This window comes from Nelumbo nucifera, chromosome 8, assembly GCF_055504915.1.
Source record: "Nelumbo nucifera cultivar China Antique chromosome 8, China Antique-T2T, whole genome shotgun sequence".
Lineage (NCBI taxonomy): Eukaryota > Viridiplantae > Streptophyta > Magnoliopsida > Proteales > Nelumbonaceae > Nelumbo > Nelumbo nucifera.
In genome coordinates, this window is record NC_142656.1 from 52,361,070 (window position 1) to 52,380,756 (window position 19,687).

Below are 19,687 nucleotides of genomic sequence, written 5' to 3' on the forward strand. Positions count from 1 at the left end.
GTTCCAAACAAACAGGTACTTCTTGAAGCACCGCTTTTTCTGACATGACATTGATGTGTCACCGTTTTCTGGAGCAACGACATCGATACCAAACAGATGCTAGAGTGGTGGGCATACATTTCTAAAGTTTTAAATTTTATCAATAAATTTTGTATCACTGTATTAATGCATATCATGTCAACATTTGGCATGTTGATATACATACAATAAGATCTATTCCCATATCCTATGGATATTTTAATTCTTATCTATGATTATCAACAATAATAACAATTTATAACTCTATTTTGATAATATAATTTAATTTAATAAAAATGAGAATAAAGTATAAAATTATTTATATGTTGATAAAATGCATGATTTTAATCATAATTATCTTTTGACCAAAAAAATCATAATTATCTTACCTGCTTTTTAAAATAGAATAAAATAAACATTACATATAATCAACTACATACTTAATTCAAAACAGAAATAACCAGTCCCGACCCAATAATCAATTGGGAAAAAACCATACAAGAATCGATATAAGGTTCAGTCGGTTCGGTTCTTCCGGGTAGACACGACCCATAGCCCTAAAATAGCGTATTTGTCTTTTCACCACGGTTGTGCCTTAATCAATTTAAAGTTCACAGAGTGAAGAACATTTTGAAGAATGTGACCGAGTCTTCAGCAACAGTGTAGTCCAAACATGTAGCCTTCATTGAGACTCGAGAAAGTGGTCCAACAAAAAAAAAAAGTGCAACCACTTGAGTGGTCCCAATTCTCCAACAATCAAACACTCCCTTCCCTAATAAAAATAAAAAAATAAAAAATAATGCCAAATAGACACCAAAGACTATTATTTAGCTGGGCCCACCCATATCATGGACCCGGCGAGGACCAGCGTACTCAACCATAATATTCCCACTTCTAGCCTGATTCAAATTCCCTCTAAATATTGATGGGCCTTCACCAACCCAACTCGGATTAATCCACATTAAACCTGATTCAATCTGATCAGTTTGCCCGCTTTCCTTAGTTGAGATTTCCTCCCAACAAAAATTCTCAATATGATGTTAACATGACTGGGAGTAGAGCTGTAAATAAGTTGGATCACATTATTCATATCTGATCCGAATCCAAATTTGATTCGATAAGAGCGGGACTTGGATATCTCTCTTGATCTTAAAAAATGGATCGGATAGAAAAAAAAAAGTTGATTTATTTAGTTAATAGATCGATTTCGGATACACCCCCGACCTAAATAATTATGAAATAATATATAATATATATTATATAATAATATAATATATTATTTATATTTTATCATAATTTTAATTAAATCGGATATTTGAATTGTACTCTTGAAAAATCTAACAGTTTCTTATTGGATTCAGATTAATCCAATTTTTTGTCGGATCGAATCTAACTGGCGACCTATCATAAAACTGAGATGGATTTTGTCCAATAGGATCCGGGAACTCGACCCGACCATTGAAACCACTACAAGTGTTAGAAAGCGAGACAAAAAGGGAAAGAAAAAGCGTATTAGATAGTGAACCTAGGCAATTTAGGGTTATCTTGGGCACCTTGTTGCTTTTGGAAGGAATCTAATAATCCAAGTGGGGCTAACGTGAACGTAACCATCCATATAAAGCTCTGGTTCCCACTCGCCCTCGTCTGGTTCTCTCTTTCTTTTTTAATTTTTTTTTCTTTTAATTCTCTTTAATTTTTATGAGGTTTCTTGTGGTAGTCTTTAATTTTAATTTTCTTTAATTCTCTTTCCTACTTTCCACTTGTAGATATGAGTATGTACTCGAATTGTCATCGATTCATTGTCAAAATTGTTCTACACGTGTATGAAACAGGAGTTCACATTTGCGTTTGTGCCTCACAGAACATGCCCCACATGCATATCTAACCCTGCATTAGAAATATTTCCCGTATTTGTCATAGGGAGATATTCCACATAAAAAGTTGGGATGTGCTATGGGGCGCCCATGGGGCACAATGTGTCGGGTGCCAGTGCGATCTCATATAACAGGTAAGAGTTGAAGAATGAAGAATCAGAACTCAAACTTTAATGAATAAATTTGTAAGGAGGTTATGGGTTCCTTAAAGGCTGAATAAATTACCATATCTTTACTTTTATTATTTAAGGGCAAATTTTTTAAATTATTCTTATCATTTAATTAATTGGTTAATTATATCCTTATTGTTTAATTATTGTCTTACACCACCCTACCGTTTCTATCAATTATTATTGCCGTTAAAGTCAAACATAAAGGATGAAATGTTAATTTTACTCTTCCATTAAATTCCATTCGTCTTTCCTCAAATGTTTACACCTCCTTCCCGGTTCCATGCCTATCATCGTCACTGTAACCCAGATCCCCATCACCTATTGAATCATAATCTCTGTTGTGGTTTCATTGCCACCATCCTGCTTCTTTTGGCAAGTAAAGAAATAATAATAATAATAATATCCTCTGCACACTCACTCCACATCCTCCCTAGACCTGTTCATGGGCCGGGTAGCCCAACGGCCCGGCCCGCCCGGCCCGCACCCCGGTCAGGCTTGGTCATATAATTAGGCCCGCGGGCTTAACACAGTAAGCCCGACTGTGTTTCGGGTCGGGCTTGGGATTTGTCAAAAAAGCCCGGCCGAGCCCGGCCCGGCCCGACTCAATATTATATATTTTATAAAATATATAATATGTATTTTATATATTATATAAAATATATAAATAATATAATATTTATTAAAATATATATTTATAATTTAATATATATATTTTATTCTTTTCTTTATAATTTCAATCTATCTCTCTCTTTATTCAGCTGCTTCAACATTAATAATAATAATAATATAGGCTAAATTTCGGGCCCAGGCCCAGGCTCGGGCTTTGAGCTTTTTATGAGGGCCGGGCTCGGGCCCAAATTGTAGGCCCGATGGTCGGGCCAGGCTCGGACCTTAAAAAAATTTGTTAATACACAGTAAAAGCCCAGCCCGAACCCAGCCCGGCCCGGCCCATGAACAGGTCTAGTCCTCCCATAGAAATAGATTGGTCGGTGGATGGCAATATACCGAGGAAGTCCATATAACAAATTAAACTTTGACAAACAATTTCTAGGCATGAAGCATTGTTCAGCAACCCACGGTCAGGGGTGTGACTCTGTCCTGAGTAGTGGTATGTGGTGGTAGGAGGCTGGTAACAGATACTAGTTGTTTGACGGGTTCAATTGTTACTTTCTTAATTAACAGATTAGAAACAAATTTTTTCTTCCAAGTTTCAATCTTGGGTCTCATCGGCATTTAGGTTCTTAATTGTATTTTACCCTTTTCCATTCATCTTCTTTCTTGAAGGTTTAACATCATTACCGTCTCATCCAATTCGCCACTGTGAAGAGTTCGATTTGCCGCTGCTGAAAGGAATAAAACAATGAAGAAGGAAGGGAAGAAGAAGGGAGAGAGAGAGAGAGAGGAACGAAGAGAATATAGAGTTTTAAAAAAATTATACATCATGTAGTATCTGGTGTGTATGAATTTTGATGAAACATTAACAGATGCTAACAACAGGGGTAGAACTAGTCAATTGTTAAAAACAATAGGGGTGATTTAGGACACGAATAAGGGTACAATTTATCAATTAACCAAACAGTAAGGATAGTTTAAGAAATTTGCCCATTATTTAATTATTTTAACAACTAAGATTAACAAATGACCCCTTAATCAAGGGAAAAACTTTGGCTATTTAGACAACTTAGGTTTTTTACTTGTTTTCCAGCTTTGTGCATATGAGGCATTATTTTACCTAAGTCCTTGTTTTTCACAAAGTGTAAAAGGAAAACATGAAAAATATAAAATTGAGATTTTGTATGGCTTGTGGCTTGTTTATATGTTAGATATGGATTCGAACTGTTCGAATGTTATCAATCTAGGTTCCTAACCACCATCACCCCCACCCTTCTGAAAAAAAAAATTAAATATCATATAAATCTAATTCATTCTTGTTTCATTTCTTGCACTTACTTCACTGTTTGCATCACTTTAGTGAAGAGTGACCATCTATGTGATGATGCATGTGTTTTAGAGAAAATAATTATCAAGGACATGAATAAAAAAAGTTATATATATATATATATATATATATATATATATATATATATATATATTTCTCTCTCTCTATATATATTGTATAATATATAAATACAAAACAAGGATGTTTTTTTTTTGTTTTAAATTTCTACTTTACCCTGATAAACCATCATATATACTTAGCATTAACATGCATATCTTGTGGTACAAGCATTAGACATAAGCTTTACTAGTTGGGTCTTACGCCGCTTTAGGTGTTAGGCCTTTGACGTCTCAACTAGTTTTTTAAAACTATAAATATATTTTTACCCATGTTCTTGATAATTTGTTATGCATGGAGGGCTGCCAAAACAACTGAGAGCCATTTATTTCGAACAGCGGGATGGATTCCTCACATATAGGGGTGGCAATAAGTGAGTTTTTCACGAACTATTCGAGCTCGATTTGGTTTAGTTTCAATTAAATTCGAGCTCGAGTTCGAGCCCAATTCATTGGTTTAATTATGAAACAAGCCGAGCTCTATTAGGCTCGAATATATATATATATATATAATAAAATTATAGAAAATAATATATATAATAAAAATATTATAGTTATTAATTATTATAATTCTTAATTTTTTAAATATCAAATAAAAAATATTTTTATATATAATTTTTTATTTTTATAAAATGTTTTTTCTTAAAATCGAGCTTGAGCCAAACCGATCTCAAACTTGTGAATTTTTTACTCGAGCCAAACTCAAGTTCAAGGTTCTAGTTCGAACCGAGCCACTATTTGGCTCGGCTTGAATCCACTCCAACTCACAGAGTGGAAAAAACATTACCTACGACACTAGATTTTTGAATAATCTAGTGTATTAATTAGATGCCGGTTTGACATGATATTTTGTCTGTGCTCCTGTGGGTCCCATAATCCATCTCTTCATGGCAAACACAGGAAATGTTCCCCATGTACCGAGGGGATGGAAGATGGGCTGTGGGGCGCCTATGGGATGCATTCTGTTGGGAGCCCATCAGAACTCCAAAGTTTACCCTTGGGAACAGGATCTGCTCCTCACACGGGGTGCCTCACATGCACATCCACCGTGCATTAGGAACATCTCCCCTGAATAATAACTTACAAGTATGGAAGATATTCCTAATGCATCTTGTGTTTAGCATGAATGGGAATAGGACCACTAGTGACAGTAGCAAGTTTTTAAAACCAACCCAGAGAATGAACTGGTCAGGGGTTTGGTTCTTGGGTTGAATGATCTGACCGTTCAAACCAAACGATTGGCCTGTTTTGACAAAAAAAAATAAAAACTTTAAAAAAGTAAAAGAAAATAAAAAATAGTCAAACCCATTTTGAATAGTTAATTGTCCAAGTCAACGGTTCTCTGACCAAAATCAGTGGTTTTTAGAGAAAATCCGATTTTGAGGAAAAAAAAGAACCAATCACCTAACAGATTCCTAATTTTTCTGGTCGGATCCGATTTTAAAAACAATAGACAGTAGTGTATTGTGAGTAGCGGATTTGAACTCATCCAGCTGTTCACCAAAGTATGCTCAATTTTGACAGATGCCATTCAATGGTGATTAATTTTTCTCACAACTTTTTATTTCATCACCTCGGTCATGAGAATTTGGACTTGACCTCAAATTAAGAAAATCGGATGGTGCTCACAAAAGTGTACTTACACCATTCTCACAGACCGTGCATTGAAAATATCTATACACTTATAGTTTTTTTCTCCCATAAATAACAAGATATTTCCAATGTACGAGTGAAAAAAGGGCTGTGAAAATGGTATAAGCACACTTTTTTGAAGACTGAATCCACCCTCCAAATTGAGTTGGGTTTGAGTCAAGGCCTCTCATCATTGTAAATGGATTGAACCTACCTAACCTGACCAATGAAAGTTGGTCAAAATTTATAAAAAACACTTTAAGAGTTTGACCAATCAAAACCACTCCCATGAATTTCGATGAATTTTCTTTGATTAGTGTATGCCTTAATACAAGGTGTTGAGTGTAGGAAATCAAGATATGAACACGGTATTCTACCATATATTAGTGGGCGAAAAGTTACATACCTGATTTAAAAAACTTACTAAAGTTCTGTTTGGGGTGGGGTATTCCAGTCCTGAACTGATTGTTAATAATCATCAATTCAGAATCATCCCAATTATTAATTGGGATAATGAGGTCTGATCTGATTGGACCTGATTATACTGATATTTATAATTATCTTTGCTAATGACAACTTAAAATTTTATTTTTCATAATAAATATAACCTTAATAAAGATGATAATAACTAGTAAATTGTTTGTATGTTAATAAATCATGTATTTTTAATCAACATTGTCTTATATATTATCTATCAAATTTACCCTTTAAGACATAAAATTATAATAAAAATTAAAAAAAAACTAGCTAGGGAAACTTTATATATTATTAACTCAATAATCAGTTTGGGTCTTAATCTATTCTGAATAGCAAGAATTGGTCCAATTCAATTATTAATGGGGATAAAATCACAGAACCAAGACCGATATAATTGTTTGGATCAAATAGAACCAACCCATTGATAGCCCTATGCCAAAGTGCCGGTCCCTAATAGGATGAGCTGTGCCAAATTGGGAGTTGGCATCAAGACTTCTCAATTTTCGTGTAAAGACCTATCCGAAGATGGGCATGTCACATGTCCCAAACATGGAGAGATGCAATTTTCATGCCTCCCACCTTGTCTGTCTATAAAGGGTGAATTCAAAGAGGTGCACCCTGTGGTTTAGCATTCCTTGAATCCAATTTTAAATTTTGTTTATGTACAAACAAAACAACAGAAACAAAAGCATCAAGCGGCAAATTTCTATTTATTACAAAAAAGTACATATAGCGAATCTCTTCAATTATTTAGAATTGGAATCGGAATGTGAAATGGACTATTCGGATTCGAACTGTTTGGTTGAATAGAATTGGAATCTGATTCCTATTCCTGCTAAAATGGTATTCCTCCATTTGAAGGAATAGTCATTTTCTGCCATTCTTTTGAGAATAAAATTTCATTCCTGCTGATTTCAATTCTCATTCCTATTTGAACCAAACAGATTATGGAAATAGATCATTACGATTTTAATTCTGAAAGATTTCAATTCTGATTCTGATTTTAATTCCAACTGTTGGTTTGTAGTCGGAGTCAGAATTGATGTCAAAGTCGGAATGGTCCATTCCCATAATCTATTTGGTTCAGACAGGAATGAGAATGAGAATTAAAATCAGCAGGAATGGTATTTGATTCCCAATAGAGAGGCTGGGAATGGCCATTCCCTCAAATGGGAGAATGCCATTCCAGCATGAATGGGAATGGGATTCCGATTCTGTCCAACCAAACAGTTGGAATCAAAATAACCCATTCCGATTCTGATTTTGATTCCAAACCCCTATTCCTGTGAATCAAACGGGGCCTTAATTTAAAACCTTCAACACTTCACGCTTCCTCATCATCATCTTTCTTCTAATTGGGCAATTCATTTACTCGTAGCCTTGCCCCATTAATATAGTCTCTTGGACTATGGGAACTCAAACCAGGAATCAGGAGCCCCAAAGCCCTAAGACACAGAGAGAGGGGACTCTCCTCAAAACTTTTCCCTTCTTTAATGCCGACAAATATTGCTCTGACCAGGTCCAGCCAGGCATTGAAGTGCATGGGAATAAAGAACCAGGGACTACAGTAATTCTCATTTGGTTCCTCTTTCAATACCTGTTACACCATAAATTAAAGCAGATACAGATAAAGAACATCAATAAGACCATTTAAGTTAATCAGTAGATTGTGTTTGGTTGCAGTCCAAATTTTGGTATAAATGCATGAGAGTGCAAACAAGTTGAGTGTAAATTCTGATTTATTTTTGCTTCAATACCTTGTTTTATTTGTTTGTTAAAAGTAAAATAGTCTGATCCCACCTTATATGCAAGAGAATGGAAGTATGAGGAGTGTTAGGTATTTGGGTGTGAGGTGGAAAGTCCCCACTTTACAAAAGGGAGAACTGAGGTAGAAGGAAGCTGATGCAAATTTTACACTATTAATGAGTGCAAATAAGTCAAAAAGTACAAACTTTGTATTAGTTAGAAGCAGTTCAAAGTAAAGATACACCCTGATACACTAGAAAGGGTGTATCAGTACTTTGTACCTCATTCCAGATTTTTTTTTCTTTTAATTTTTTTTTCAAAAATAGGTTAGGGGGATAGGCCTTAGGCTTGCCTACCGCTTGAAAGGATCAAAAGGCCATTTACCCTATGTTTCAAGTATTAGAGCACAACTATCAATATAATACAATATGCTCGATACAGGATGTATCGTGTCAAAATTTTAAACCTTGGTTAAGAGTGAAAATCATAATTAAAAACAAATAGATGTAAAACTGAACCTGATGCAAAATTTCTTTTCGGTTCAAATTTACACTGCAAACAAACGGAGCCATCATATCAAAATTAAGTTTTGAAGTTGTTTTCAATCTCCCAGATTTAATTTTCACATTAGAGGTCTTTGCTACAATCTTCTTGGGACATCTTTAGTTTTACATTTAAAAACTAGCTTAGGGGCAAGTTTTATTGATAAAAGGGATGGTTAGATCATTCAGCCTCAAAGAACTGTGCTGAAAGTAAACCAATAAGGATGCAAGTTGAGCCCAAAAAACTAGAGTTGGGTTGGTTTAAAGTTCGGGTTAGGATTAGGGTTCAAAAGTATGAATTTGACTTAACCTTGGGTTGGGTTAGGATTGATTCCTTGATTAATTATTTGCATGTATAAATATTATGTGTGTGTGTTCAATGTTTATGCATGTAAGCATGTGCAACTGAGCAATGTATATATCTATTTATACCTATCATTTATGCATGTATATTGTATGTCAAAAAATTTATGTTTAAAGGCAAATTATTTTCTAAAGCATGATAATTAACTATCTTCTTTTACATATAATAATGTTAATATTAAATTAATATGAATCCTTAGAGTCTAGAAAACAAGTACATTTAGCAAAAGAAAGTAAAAAAGTCAGGCCAACTAGATCCCAGCCCAAGCCCAATCTAAATCCAACCCCAAGTTTTAGGATAGGGTTAGGGTTAGGGTTGGGGGTTCATCAACTCAGGTTGGGTTAGGATTGAACCTAACCCAACTAGACTTGCACCCCTAGGTAGATCAGGTTAAGGTCAACCCTAATCCAATTAAAAGGTTCTATGTAGCTATCCATCACAATGAACCAATTAGGGCAGGGAACCTCTAGTTTTATATATACAAAACATTAGATTAATTAATTAAAAACAATAGGATGGATTGATTGTCCACCTGACATTTACCAACTTACCTGTGCCTTGTACCAGCTGCTATAGTAGAGGCATTCTCCAAAGTGAACAAATTCTGTGATGGGGCGACTGAAAGGCAACCTAGGAACGATATCGTACCCATAAACAACCCTGAAATACCTCTTCTGATCCCCATTTAGCTTTGCATCCATGAACCTCCCGAAGTTGTCATCTCCAACCCTGGGCTGCCCAAATGTGTAGACACGCCACAGATTGTTCAGTAAGGCATCTTCCTTGTGATACACAAGCCCAGCAACAAACAGGATTGCCAGTGCACCACCTAAGCTATGTCCTGTTACTAATATCTTGGCATTCTCGTTTTGCTTCAGCAACGTCTCCAGCCTTTCTCTTATGGTGTAGTATGCCAAAGGTTTCTTTCCTTTGTACACCTTTGGCCGAATTCTGCACCCTTTGCCTTGAAGCCCAAGGGCTCTCATGAATCCTACATGAACTCTTCCAATTTCTTCACCTACAGAGATCCATGAGATGTCCAGGTCAGTTAACCAATCTGTACCATTGGCTATCTCTGTGCCACGAAATGCTACTACTATCAATCGAGCTTTCTCGGGCCTGTCGCAGAAAATGAAAGCTTGGGTGTCACTCTCCTTCAGAATATCTGTACGTAACACAAGGAGTGTAGTTTTGTCATCAGCATTACTTCATTGAATTGAATAGTTTTTTAAACAAAACCAACTTGTTTTTCTCTTTCAAAACAAAATTAGAGTTCAAGAACATGCTATTTTTTTTTTCTTTTTGTTGATGTGGCGATTTTAAGAACAAATGAAAACAAAATCATTCTCGTAAAAAACTCTTAAATCCAATCATATTTAATCCGATCTTGTTTCATTATTTTTAAAATAGAAAAATTAATCATTTTAAACTCAGAAATATAGATAAATTTCTACAAATATAAAATATATATGGATTTGACTATGATACCAAAAAAACTTATAACCAATCAAGTGGATTTTTGTCACAGGGGATTTGATTGATCAAAGTCTTTCCATCCATGTGTATACATATAATTCTCTTCAACGTATCTACACTTAGTGGACGGAACCCGATTCCGTTCATGATTTCATTGTAAATGATTCTCAATGGTTAATAGATGTTTTGTTCCTCTTTACAGCCCTCTCACACGCCACTAGCAAGTATTTATAAATGGATGATTTCAATCTTGTCAAAGCCATCCAACCCACCATGCCAAATTATGGTCTAATGGGCCTCTAGAATGGCTTGCCCAGGCCTGAATAATGGGCCTAAAATGCAATCCATGATTAGATGGGCTCAGTGCCCATGTTGGGATAGGCCGATACAAGTGAATACCGCTATAACCTACCCATATTGGGCCCAAGTCAAATCAGCTCTATGAACTTGATTCAAAGTCGAGTTGGCTCATTTTAAATGGTGTTCTGAGGCTTACCGTCACGATTATGGAACCCATAAAATTCTTCAAAATGCATCTGCGGCCCACAGTAAAACCACAGTGATCAGACCATCTCTTTTCCTGGGAATTGGGATTGCAGTAGAGAGAGAGAGAGATATATGTTAACAATACCTTCCATTGCTGGGTGACCACGTTGTGCACGTATTCTCGATTCTCGTAGGCTACCTTTGCTGCCATTATGCAGAGATCTTCAGTGTTGATCTTATTAATATCGTCCATGTCCAATACCTCCGCCGCCGGGTGAGATCTATGGAGGGAAGAGGCTTTGTACAGATCCTTCCTTCCATCTACGAATGCAATTGCTGACTGAAAATCTGCTGTATCTTTGTTCGGAATCTCAACTGACCCTTCACAAATGAAGCAATTTCATGTCAAATTAATCACTGAATAACTCCTACTAAACTTTTCTACGTGCACCCAGAAGCCCTTCATGGATCTTTTGAGAGAGAGAGAGAGAGAGATGTCAATTAATGTGAAGTGCAGTTTCATGAATGCGTATATATGCTTGCCTGCACCATGCATGGTTAAGTTTACTCACATGAGAAAATGTTTGAAACCAATCGTAAAAGGCCACCATTAATAGAAACCAAATTCAAGGTGAACTCCACCAAAGAACCCACTAGTTTTAGTGGTTTTCTGATGCGTATCATCACCTTCTGGAGCATCCACACTAAAACATTGAACCGGGTCGCGTTCAACTGCTTTCGATCGAAATTGCTGGGACACTCCACGAACTCATCAACAGACTCACAACCCCCTAAGCTTGTCTGCAATACTAGCATTTTAAATATATCATACAACGTTAACTTGTCTGGATGATAAATGATATAATTTGAAGAATCATTATGGTTATTAGCTGACAAAGGTGACATGGGAGAAGAAGACTCAGATGATGATAATGGTGGTGGTGATGGTGACATGGGAGAAGAGGGGGTGGAGAATGATGTCCAGGAGGATGATGAAGATGATGAGGGTGACAGGGGAGAAGAAGGTTCGGATGATGATGAGGGTGCCATTGGAGAAGGAAAACAAGAGAAAGAAATGCAGATAATACAAAGCTGGCCTAAAGGGAGACAATCAAGGCCATCTTATATATGGAGTTTGATTCTCCAATGTGAGTTAGACACGTTATCTCCCAGCCCTCGCACGTGAGCTAGACACGATACCTCCCCTCATGCTGTAAGTAACTCTCCAATGCCCATGTGAGGCATGCTAAGATAGATACCTTCCCTCACTGAATCATTTTCGTCTAGTCTCCTCCACTGTTTAAGTCTTTATTCCCCAAGAGACACGAACACATCATTAAGGTGAAGATCGGTAATGTGACGTTTCTACTTGAAACACTGCCACGTCAGTTCCACGTAAGGAGTGTAGCATTTCTATTAGAAACAATAACCAGAGAGGTTGTTAGGGAAACAATATAGGCGAAGTGAGAGTGCGAGAGTAACAATAAAAAGCATACCAGAAAATACCTGCTGCCTTCCAACCTATTTATAGGCAAAGTCCCCATGGAGTATAGCATTTATGAGGTTGTAATGTCTCCCTCGTATCCTCTAGTGTTGAGTGTACACTCCCTTAAAGGCTAGTACGATGTGGCCAAGCAATAAATGAGGTGGAACACTAGGTCGAGGTTGTAACGATTAGATGTGAGCATGGGTCGGTTCAGTTTGGTTTTATGGCAGAATCTCTATGTAGGTTCTAGGTTTATGCAACCAAAACCTACCCTGTGAAGGTCAGTTCTAGGGGTCAGTTTTAGCCTTGGTAGTTCCAAGGTCTACCCATGGAACTTATTCTTTCTTTATTCTCCCCCTTCATAAAACATGAAACATGTTCTTTAAAAATTTGATTTTCAATAAATATAATATATAGTTTGAAACTTATATTATCTTCATTGATTATATTGAATAATTTAATATCTAGAAAATCATAAAATATCAATATATGGTTCAAAACTTATCATTATGATTTAATTTTTGCAAATATTACCTTTACTTATTATATACATTCAAATATTAAAATGAAAACAAATGATCAAACCACTTAAGTAACTCAATGTTCAAGTGAGACCATGGCCTTTGTAACCATGAGTGATTGGTTCAAATCTCTACATCCTCAAAATTATTTTGGGTTCAAGAAAAGTTTAGTTCCAAGCCAGTTCCACCAAGGCCAATCAAGACAAATTCATCGGGTTGTTTTGGATAGGATAAACCCTTAGACCTTGGAATTAGCTTAGGTGGTGGGGGGATAGTTTTAAGAATTTGGAACCAGACCCGAGGAGGGGGGGGTAGTTCTAAAAATTTGAAACCAGACCCTACCCTATAATACATAGGGTAGGGCCGGTTCAAGGCCAATTTGAGGTCAGTTTCATTCGGTTCTAGGTAGAACCTACCCATTTATTCACCCCTAGTAACAACCATAAGTAAGCTAGCCATTAAGGCCTAGAAGTGAAATCCCATAGATGCCCCGAAGGCCTATAAATAGGAAAGGGTACCCCCTAAGGCCGCCACATGTCGAGGTTCTGTTGGGCTAAAAAATTTGGCCGTATCACATGCCCCCACTTTTGAGGCCAAGGTGATGTGAGACCAAGTGGTTGGGTGTCAAGTTGGCATTGGGTGAAGGAAGTTTCCAATGGTTTGAGTGTTGGCAAGATGTGACAGTTTTGGATTGTTGAAGCAACGAGCCTTAGAGGCAAAGTACCTATTTAGAAGTTGGCATGCCAAACAAGGAATTGGCGTATGGACAACACAAGAAGACAAAGCGATGTGATCACCACTGTTCATATAGTTTTGATCCTAATTGTCAAATTTCCTAATTGTCATTCTTCATCACTTTAGTAAATCCTTCCAAAGTGTTATCTAAGTTGAATTGTAAGGAGTATGAGCTGCCAGACTAGGACTCACTTGGTAGTGTCCTTTCTTTATTTGAGTTAGAGTTTGAGACTTTGACCTTGGGCTGATAATTCTTTTTGGTGGAGGTTTGGTGCATAGACCTAAGTCACCCTAAGCCAAGGTAGACAAAGTTTATAGTTCAACTCAAGTAGAGAGTGAGGTTGTTCCTATGGAAGCTGAGGTTGTCATACCTAGGGAAGTTGAAGCATCTAAATTGGAGTACATCTTTAAACCTAAGGATGTAGATAGGATTTGTCAACAATGCCATATCTCTAACAAGTATATGATTGGAGTTCCTAGGCCTGGGGAGAGGTGTTGGGCCGACCATGAGGGAGAGATATACATCTTTGAACATTAAATCCAAGTTAGGCTCAAACTCCTTTTCCATCCTTCGGTCTTCGAAGTCTTGAACCACAATGGAATCACCATTAATCAACTATCCCTAAATGCCATTAGGGTTCTGGTTGGGATCATCTCCACGACCCATCAACAAGGCATCAACCTTAATCTTAAACTCTTCAAGGTATTACTCTACCTTAGAACTCACTCAACAGATTAAAGGCAGTGGTTCTCGACGGCTCATTTTGGGAAGGTCTTAGATGGTTTCCCATCTTCTATCCATGGGCAGAGGAGATGATTCAATCTTCATTGTGTCCTACACCAAGGGCTAGCCCATTAGGATGATGTAGGAGAATTTAGACCTCACATTTGAGAAGTTGCCCTCCGATGTTACGTTTTGGTGAGAAGGGCCTCATTGGATTCAATTTGTCAAGGGTACTATCAAGCAATTTCCTAGTGAAAGAGCCTTGATGTTAACCAAATTGAGTCCAACCACATTAGGTAGATATACACCTTGGTTTCATTTTTATTTTTGATTAAGTGAACATTGTTAACATTGGCTTATCTTATGAATGTAGAGATGGATCATATAGAAAAGAAAAGACTTGTAATTGCTGTCAAGAAGAGGGTTATAGCAAAAGTCAAAGCCACAAACAAGAAGGTGGTCGAGATCGAGGCCACAAATAAGAAGGTAGCCGAGATTATGACTATTCAACAAGAGGAGAAGATTATGCTCAACAAGAGGGGCTCTAAGGAAACATTATTGTCAAGGCCATAGAAGAAACATGTTATGCGACTGAGGAGAAAAGCAGAGGCCACAATTCAAAAACCAATGTCTGTTTTGTTCCCATCCAACAACACCATCCCTCCTCCCATTTGATTTACTAATCTGAGTGGTTGATTAAGACTAGGAACACCATCAACAATGGAAAGATTTTTATGGAGATGGATTGAGGGTGTGCCCTTCATAAGGATAAGGAGTCTCTAACAATTGAGTCAAACTAGTCATTGATGATTGTGGCTTGGGAGAGAAGTATTAAGGTAAGATTGGACTCCCCTTTGGATCTCAGTTATGGAGACATAAACCGTTGAAGAGCTAAGGGTTAAAAAAGTACAACTTAAGAAAGAAAGGGACCAAGCTTGGAGGATAGTAATACCAAGTGCTAAGCAAAGGTCTCTTTCCTTCAGTAGCTATTGAAGAAGGTGCAAGAGGAGGTTTGGTATTTCATGGCCATTGTCTAGATTGCCATGGATTGCACCACCCTGGCTGAAACCAAGCTCATCAATTTTGAGGCATAGATAGAGATTATTGGAGCAAACATTTTCAAAGTCAAGGAGGAATTGGTCAAAGCCAAGGTTGTAGGAGTGGTTGAATACTAGGGGTGTCAACGGTATTCGAAAATCTGATTTCAAATTCAAGATTCAACATAATCGAATCAAAATTGGATAATTCAAATATCTAATTGGTCGAATTTGGATATTCTATTCATACCGAATAGCTAATTGGATTTGAATTCGAATATGACCTGATTCGATTCGATAAATATTTGAATTCAGATGATTATTTAATTCTTATATATAATATATAAAATTTTTAAATGTTTTATATAATTTATATATATATATAATAATTAAATTATATAAATAACTTATATAGTCAAATTCAAATTGAATCGAATATTCGAATATTTAATTGGATTCGAATTTGGAAATTGTCTTATCTAATTCAAATTCGATCCGTTGACACCCCTACCGAATACTAAGCCTTAGAGTCATACAAGCAAGACCTATTTGATTACGGTGGCAAGTTGTGTTTTAAGGAGTTCAACACTAGTCGGGATCAAGTATTGGATTTCAAGCTAACCTTTGACACAAGTAAACTCAACCTGTTTGCCAATGTTGAGGATGAGGTTGGGTGAGCAACATTGATGCTAAGGTGTTTAGTGTGGAAAGAGAGGCCAAGGGCAAGAGCACGGAAACGAACAAGATCAAGAAGAGTAAGAAAGGAGCTAGAAAACTCCAAAATTGGCATTCTCTTCTATTCTTTCATTGGGGTCTACATGCCCTTGTAATTTTCTTCATTGACTATCTTTGGGTTGAGGACCCTTTTATACTTGTGTTTTTTTTTCTTTTTTTTTTGTATCAGAGGATAAGGTGCCCCATTTTTAATGTAAGAACATTTTAAGTAATGAAAATCACCTTCAATTTTTGTTTAGTAGTCATTTTCAGCCCATTTCTTAGATAGTAGGGTGCCTAGAGTATGAGGCATTTAGACTTAAGGATTTGTAAGTGTTTTAGGCCTCAATTCACTAACATATTTTCAAAATTATCACCTTGGACCAACTATTAGTTTTGGGCATCCAGCCCAAGGCAATTAAGGGTCCTTTGGGCATACGAGCCTTTAAGTAGGAGGGAGCAATCAATGATGTGCCAATGCTCCTCGTCTAACTGAGATGGACTTATTAAGAGTGTAACTAAATGAGATTACACCTTAGGCCTCAATTGTGCCCAACCATTTCCAAGGATTTAAAGTTTGAGATCTTGATTAGAAAATTTTCTAGCAAGATCCGGTGTTAGAAAAATTTCTACACTCAACACATAATGGAAGAAAAGAGGAAGTTTTAGTATTGAGTTTCAAGTTCAAGGTATAAGCTTTTTGTTGAGAGGTTCAATTGGATAGGTCATGGGTCTTACCTTGTAGGGTACTTCCTAGTTGGGTGCAAACTTTCTTGAATTGGGCTTAGCGATGACGACTTTTCACAAGATGAGGTCATCAACCCAAAATTGTTATCCTCAAACTCAAAAGTTGTAGTACTGAGAAATCCTCTATTGATAGGTTGTAATTCTAATCTTTGCCTGTTCTTGAGCTTCTTCTAGAAGAAGCTTTGAATGTTCTTCGTTGTGATCTACATTAATGGCTAAGCCTCGACCCACTTCATGAAATAGTCAATAGCTATGATAAAAAAGTTTCTCTAACTCAATGTTGGAAGTAAGGATCGAAATATACCCATTCCCTACTAAGCAAATGGCTAGACTTCTAATGGAAGGGAAGTTGCGAGCTGATATGGCTTTCTAGCATGTTTCTAGCATTAGTCATATTTTTGAATGAGTTGAATTGCATCTTCCTTCAACATGGTTCAAAAATAGCCCTATCTCAAAAACTTATGGGCTAAGGACTTGCCCATCAAGTGGTTATATAGAGCATTCATGTATTTCCTTGAGAACATAGTCTCCCATTTTAGGTTTTAATTAACCTCAAGTAAGGAAAGGTGATGATCCCCCCTATAGCTTGTCATCAAAAAACGCATAGTAAGTAGATCTATGTGTTTTGAGCCTTAATCTTATTCTCAGGTAGGTGGTCAATGTGTTGGTAGTTTAGGATATGATCCATCTAGATTAAATCAATTTAGACTAGACTTATTGCTTAATCTAATGTTTGATAGACAGTGTTTGCCCTTAGCTCCAATTAGATTGATGTACTTATTGTCATATATTGTAAATTAATAAAGTGCAAAATTGATTCATATTATATTGGTGTGTTTCTATGTAAAACCCTTAAACTTGACACTTATGAGACTTATGTTAGTTTAGAATCTTCACAGCCGTTGGATAGATCTGGGGAGATTTATCCTGGCAAGGCTGACATTGATATGCTGCCAAGTTAGTTGGACTGGCTTGTCTCAATTGTCAATGTGAGACTTGAGGTACATGTAGTGTGAGTTTGCTTGAAACCTTGAACTAGACCAAATTCCAATATTGCCCTAGACCTTGGAGATAGATGGGCAAAACTGAAATGTTACACTTGACCCCTAGACTCGATTATGGTATTGCACTAGGTGTCGGATTGGGTTGTCTTTGATATGCCAATCAGTGAGATCCTTTACTGGGTCAAAACCTAGGTATGTTGAGATAGTCCGAGAATTCACCTGAGTGGGTGATCATAGTGACAGAATTAGCCCCTTTATCAGACAAAGTGAATGATCAGGGAATGCACTTTCTCTGATGGAAACCTAAATTTCCGACAGTGGATTTCAAATGTGTTTGAAATTTGTTATGCAAAATATATTTATATAGAGTTATACTTATATGTTATGGTTTCACAAAATGTTTGCAAAATGTTTTAATTACCGGTATCCATGTGAGTAGAGAGTACAACACTATACCTTGTAGCCGAGGGAGAGGTTTTTTTTGTCAGGTAGTGTTTGATCATTAAGGGCTGAGAGGTTAAGTGTAAGGCCATTGAGGGGAATACCTGATGGGCTAATCTTGCATCTGCACATAGTCGTTGGGTTTTCACAAGATGACTCAATGCAATGACCATTTAGTGTAAATATTGGGCCCATTAAGAGCCCATGGTGATGGACTTAGGGGTTTACTATGACCTACAGTGAATTCAGCCAGGCCTTATAACAAAGGCTGGGCTAAACCCATGTGGTTGATGTGTAGATCAATGCTAGGGTCTCACGCCATATAAAGAGAACCAAACTAGCCATTACATAATGTGTTAAGTAAGCAATATAACTTAATGGGCCTAAAGCCCATTTCAAACTAGGCTTAAATGGTTTAATTAAATTGGGCCATTATGGGTTTATAATCTGACTGAGATTAGTAATTGGATAAGATAATTCTTAGCAACTTGAGAGTCCAGATTTGAATACAAGATTTAAATTAGGAAATCTCATTCCTTATCAGATTAGGAAGTTGATCCTGAAAGGATTATAAATAGGGGGAGAATTCCACAGAAGAAACACAATTCTCTCTACAGTCTTTTTGCTCCCTTAATTCTTAGCGCCATCCCAGTTCGATCTCCACCTATTGGAGTGATCAAGAAGTGTTCTTGATATTGTTTCTTGGTGAAGAAACAATCAGAAGTCGTGTTCACACCACCCTGCTCGATTCTTAGTGAAGAATCCCAGGTTCTTGCTAAAGAACCATTCTTGCTGATCCTGTCTCAACATGCGTTGTGTCATCTTCAGTGGAAGTAGATTTGGTATCCTCTTTAGGTGTGAACACCTACGTTAGGAGTTTCTTTTAATTCCGTATCAGGTATTTCCCTCTCCCTCCTTTGATTTCAGATCTGGTACAGTTTTGTTTTAAAAACGAACCTTGAAAATGCAGTTTTCTAAATTAGGGAATATGATTCTTGGATGGGAGAGAAAAAAAAATTTAAATTTCACCCAACCTTCCTATAGGGTTTAGCCATCCATATGATGGATCTTCCATCCCTTCAATGCTATATGCTAGAATGGGCCAATTCATTTTCAAATACTAACCTACCAAGATCTAACTCTACAAATATAGCTAGCTCGGATAGGGCATTGCTCAGGCATTATCCAATCATGGAATCCGTTAGAGAGTGAAATAGTTGAAACTAGGAAGCTAATTGTTGGATCTTACTAAGGTACTTGGACATAGCTGGTTGTCAATTAGGGATCCTATCCTTATACTCAGCTTCATTGTTAGAAGCTAGGAAACCAAACTAAAGTGTTTTTTGGGATTAGAAGTATGAGGCCTACTCCAATTCCCTTCAGGTTAGAGGATCCATTTCCATGTAAGGTCCAAATAGGTCAGAGCTCTTCTAGT

General features: G+C 36.8%; 1 protein-coding gene across 1 annotated transcript; it reads right to left on the reverse strand.

Annotated features, from left to right (window-relative positions):
- Positions 1–6,931: 6,931 nt before the first annotated feature.
- LOC104601576 (triacylglycerol lipase OBL1-like) lies at positions 6,932–11,917 on the reverse strand. Its single transcript, XM_010264956.3, has 5 exons — positions 11,416–11,917; positions 10,989–11,224; positions 10,854–10,893; positions 9,433–10,046; positions 6,932–7,826 (listed from the first exon to the last, which is right to left on the reverse strand). The coding sequence occupies exons 1-5, from the start codon at positions 11,891–11,893 to the stop codon at positions 7,581–7,583; spliced, it is 1,614 nt and encodes a 537-aa protein (XP_010263258.1). The 5' UTR covers positions 11,894–11,917; the 3' UTR covers positions 6,932–7,580.
- Positions 11,918–19,687: the final 7,770 nt, after the last annotated feature.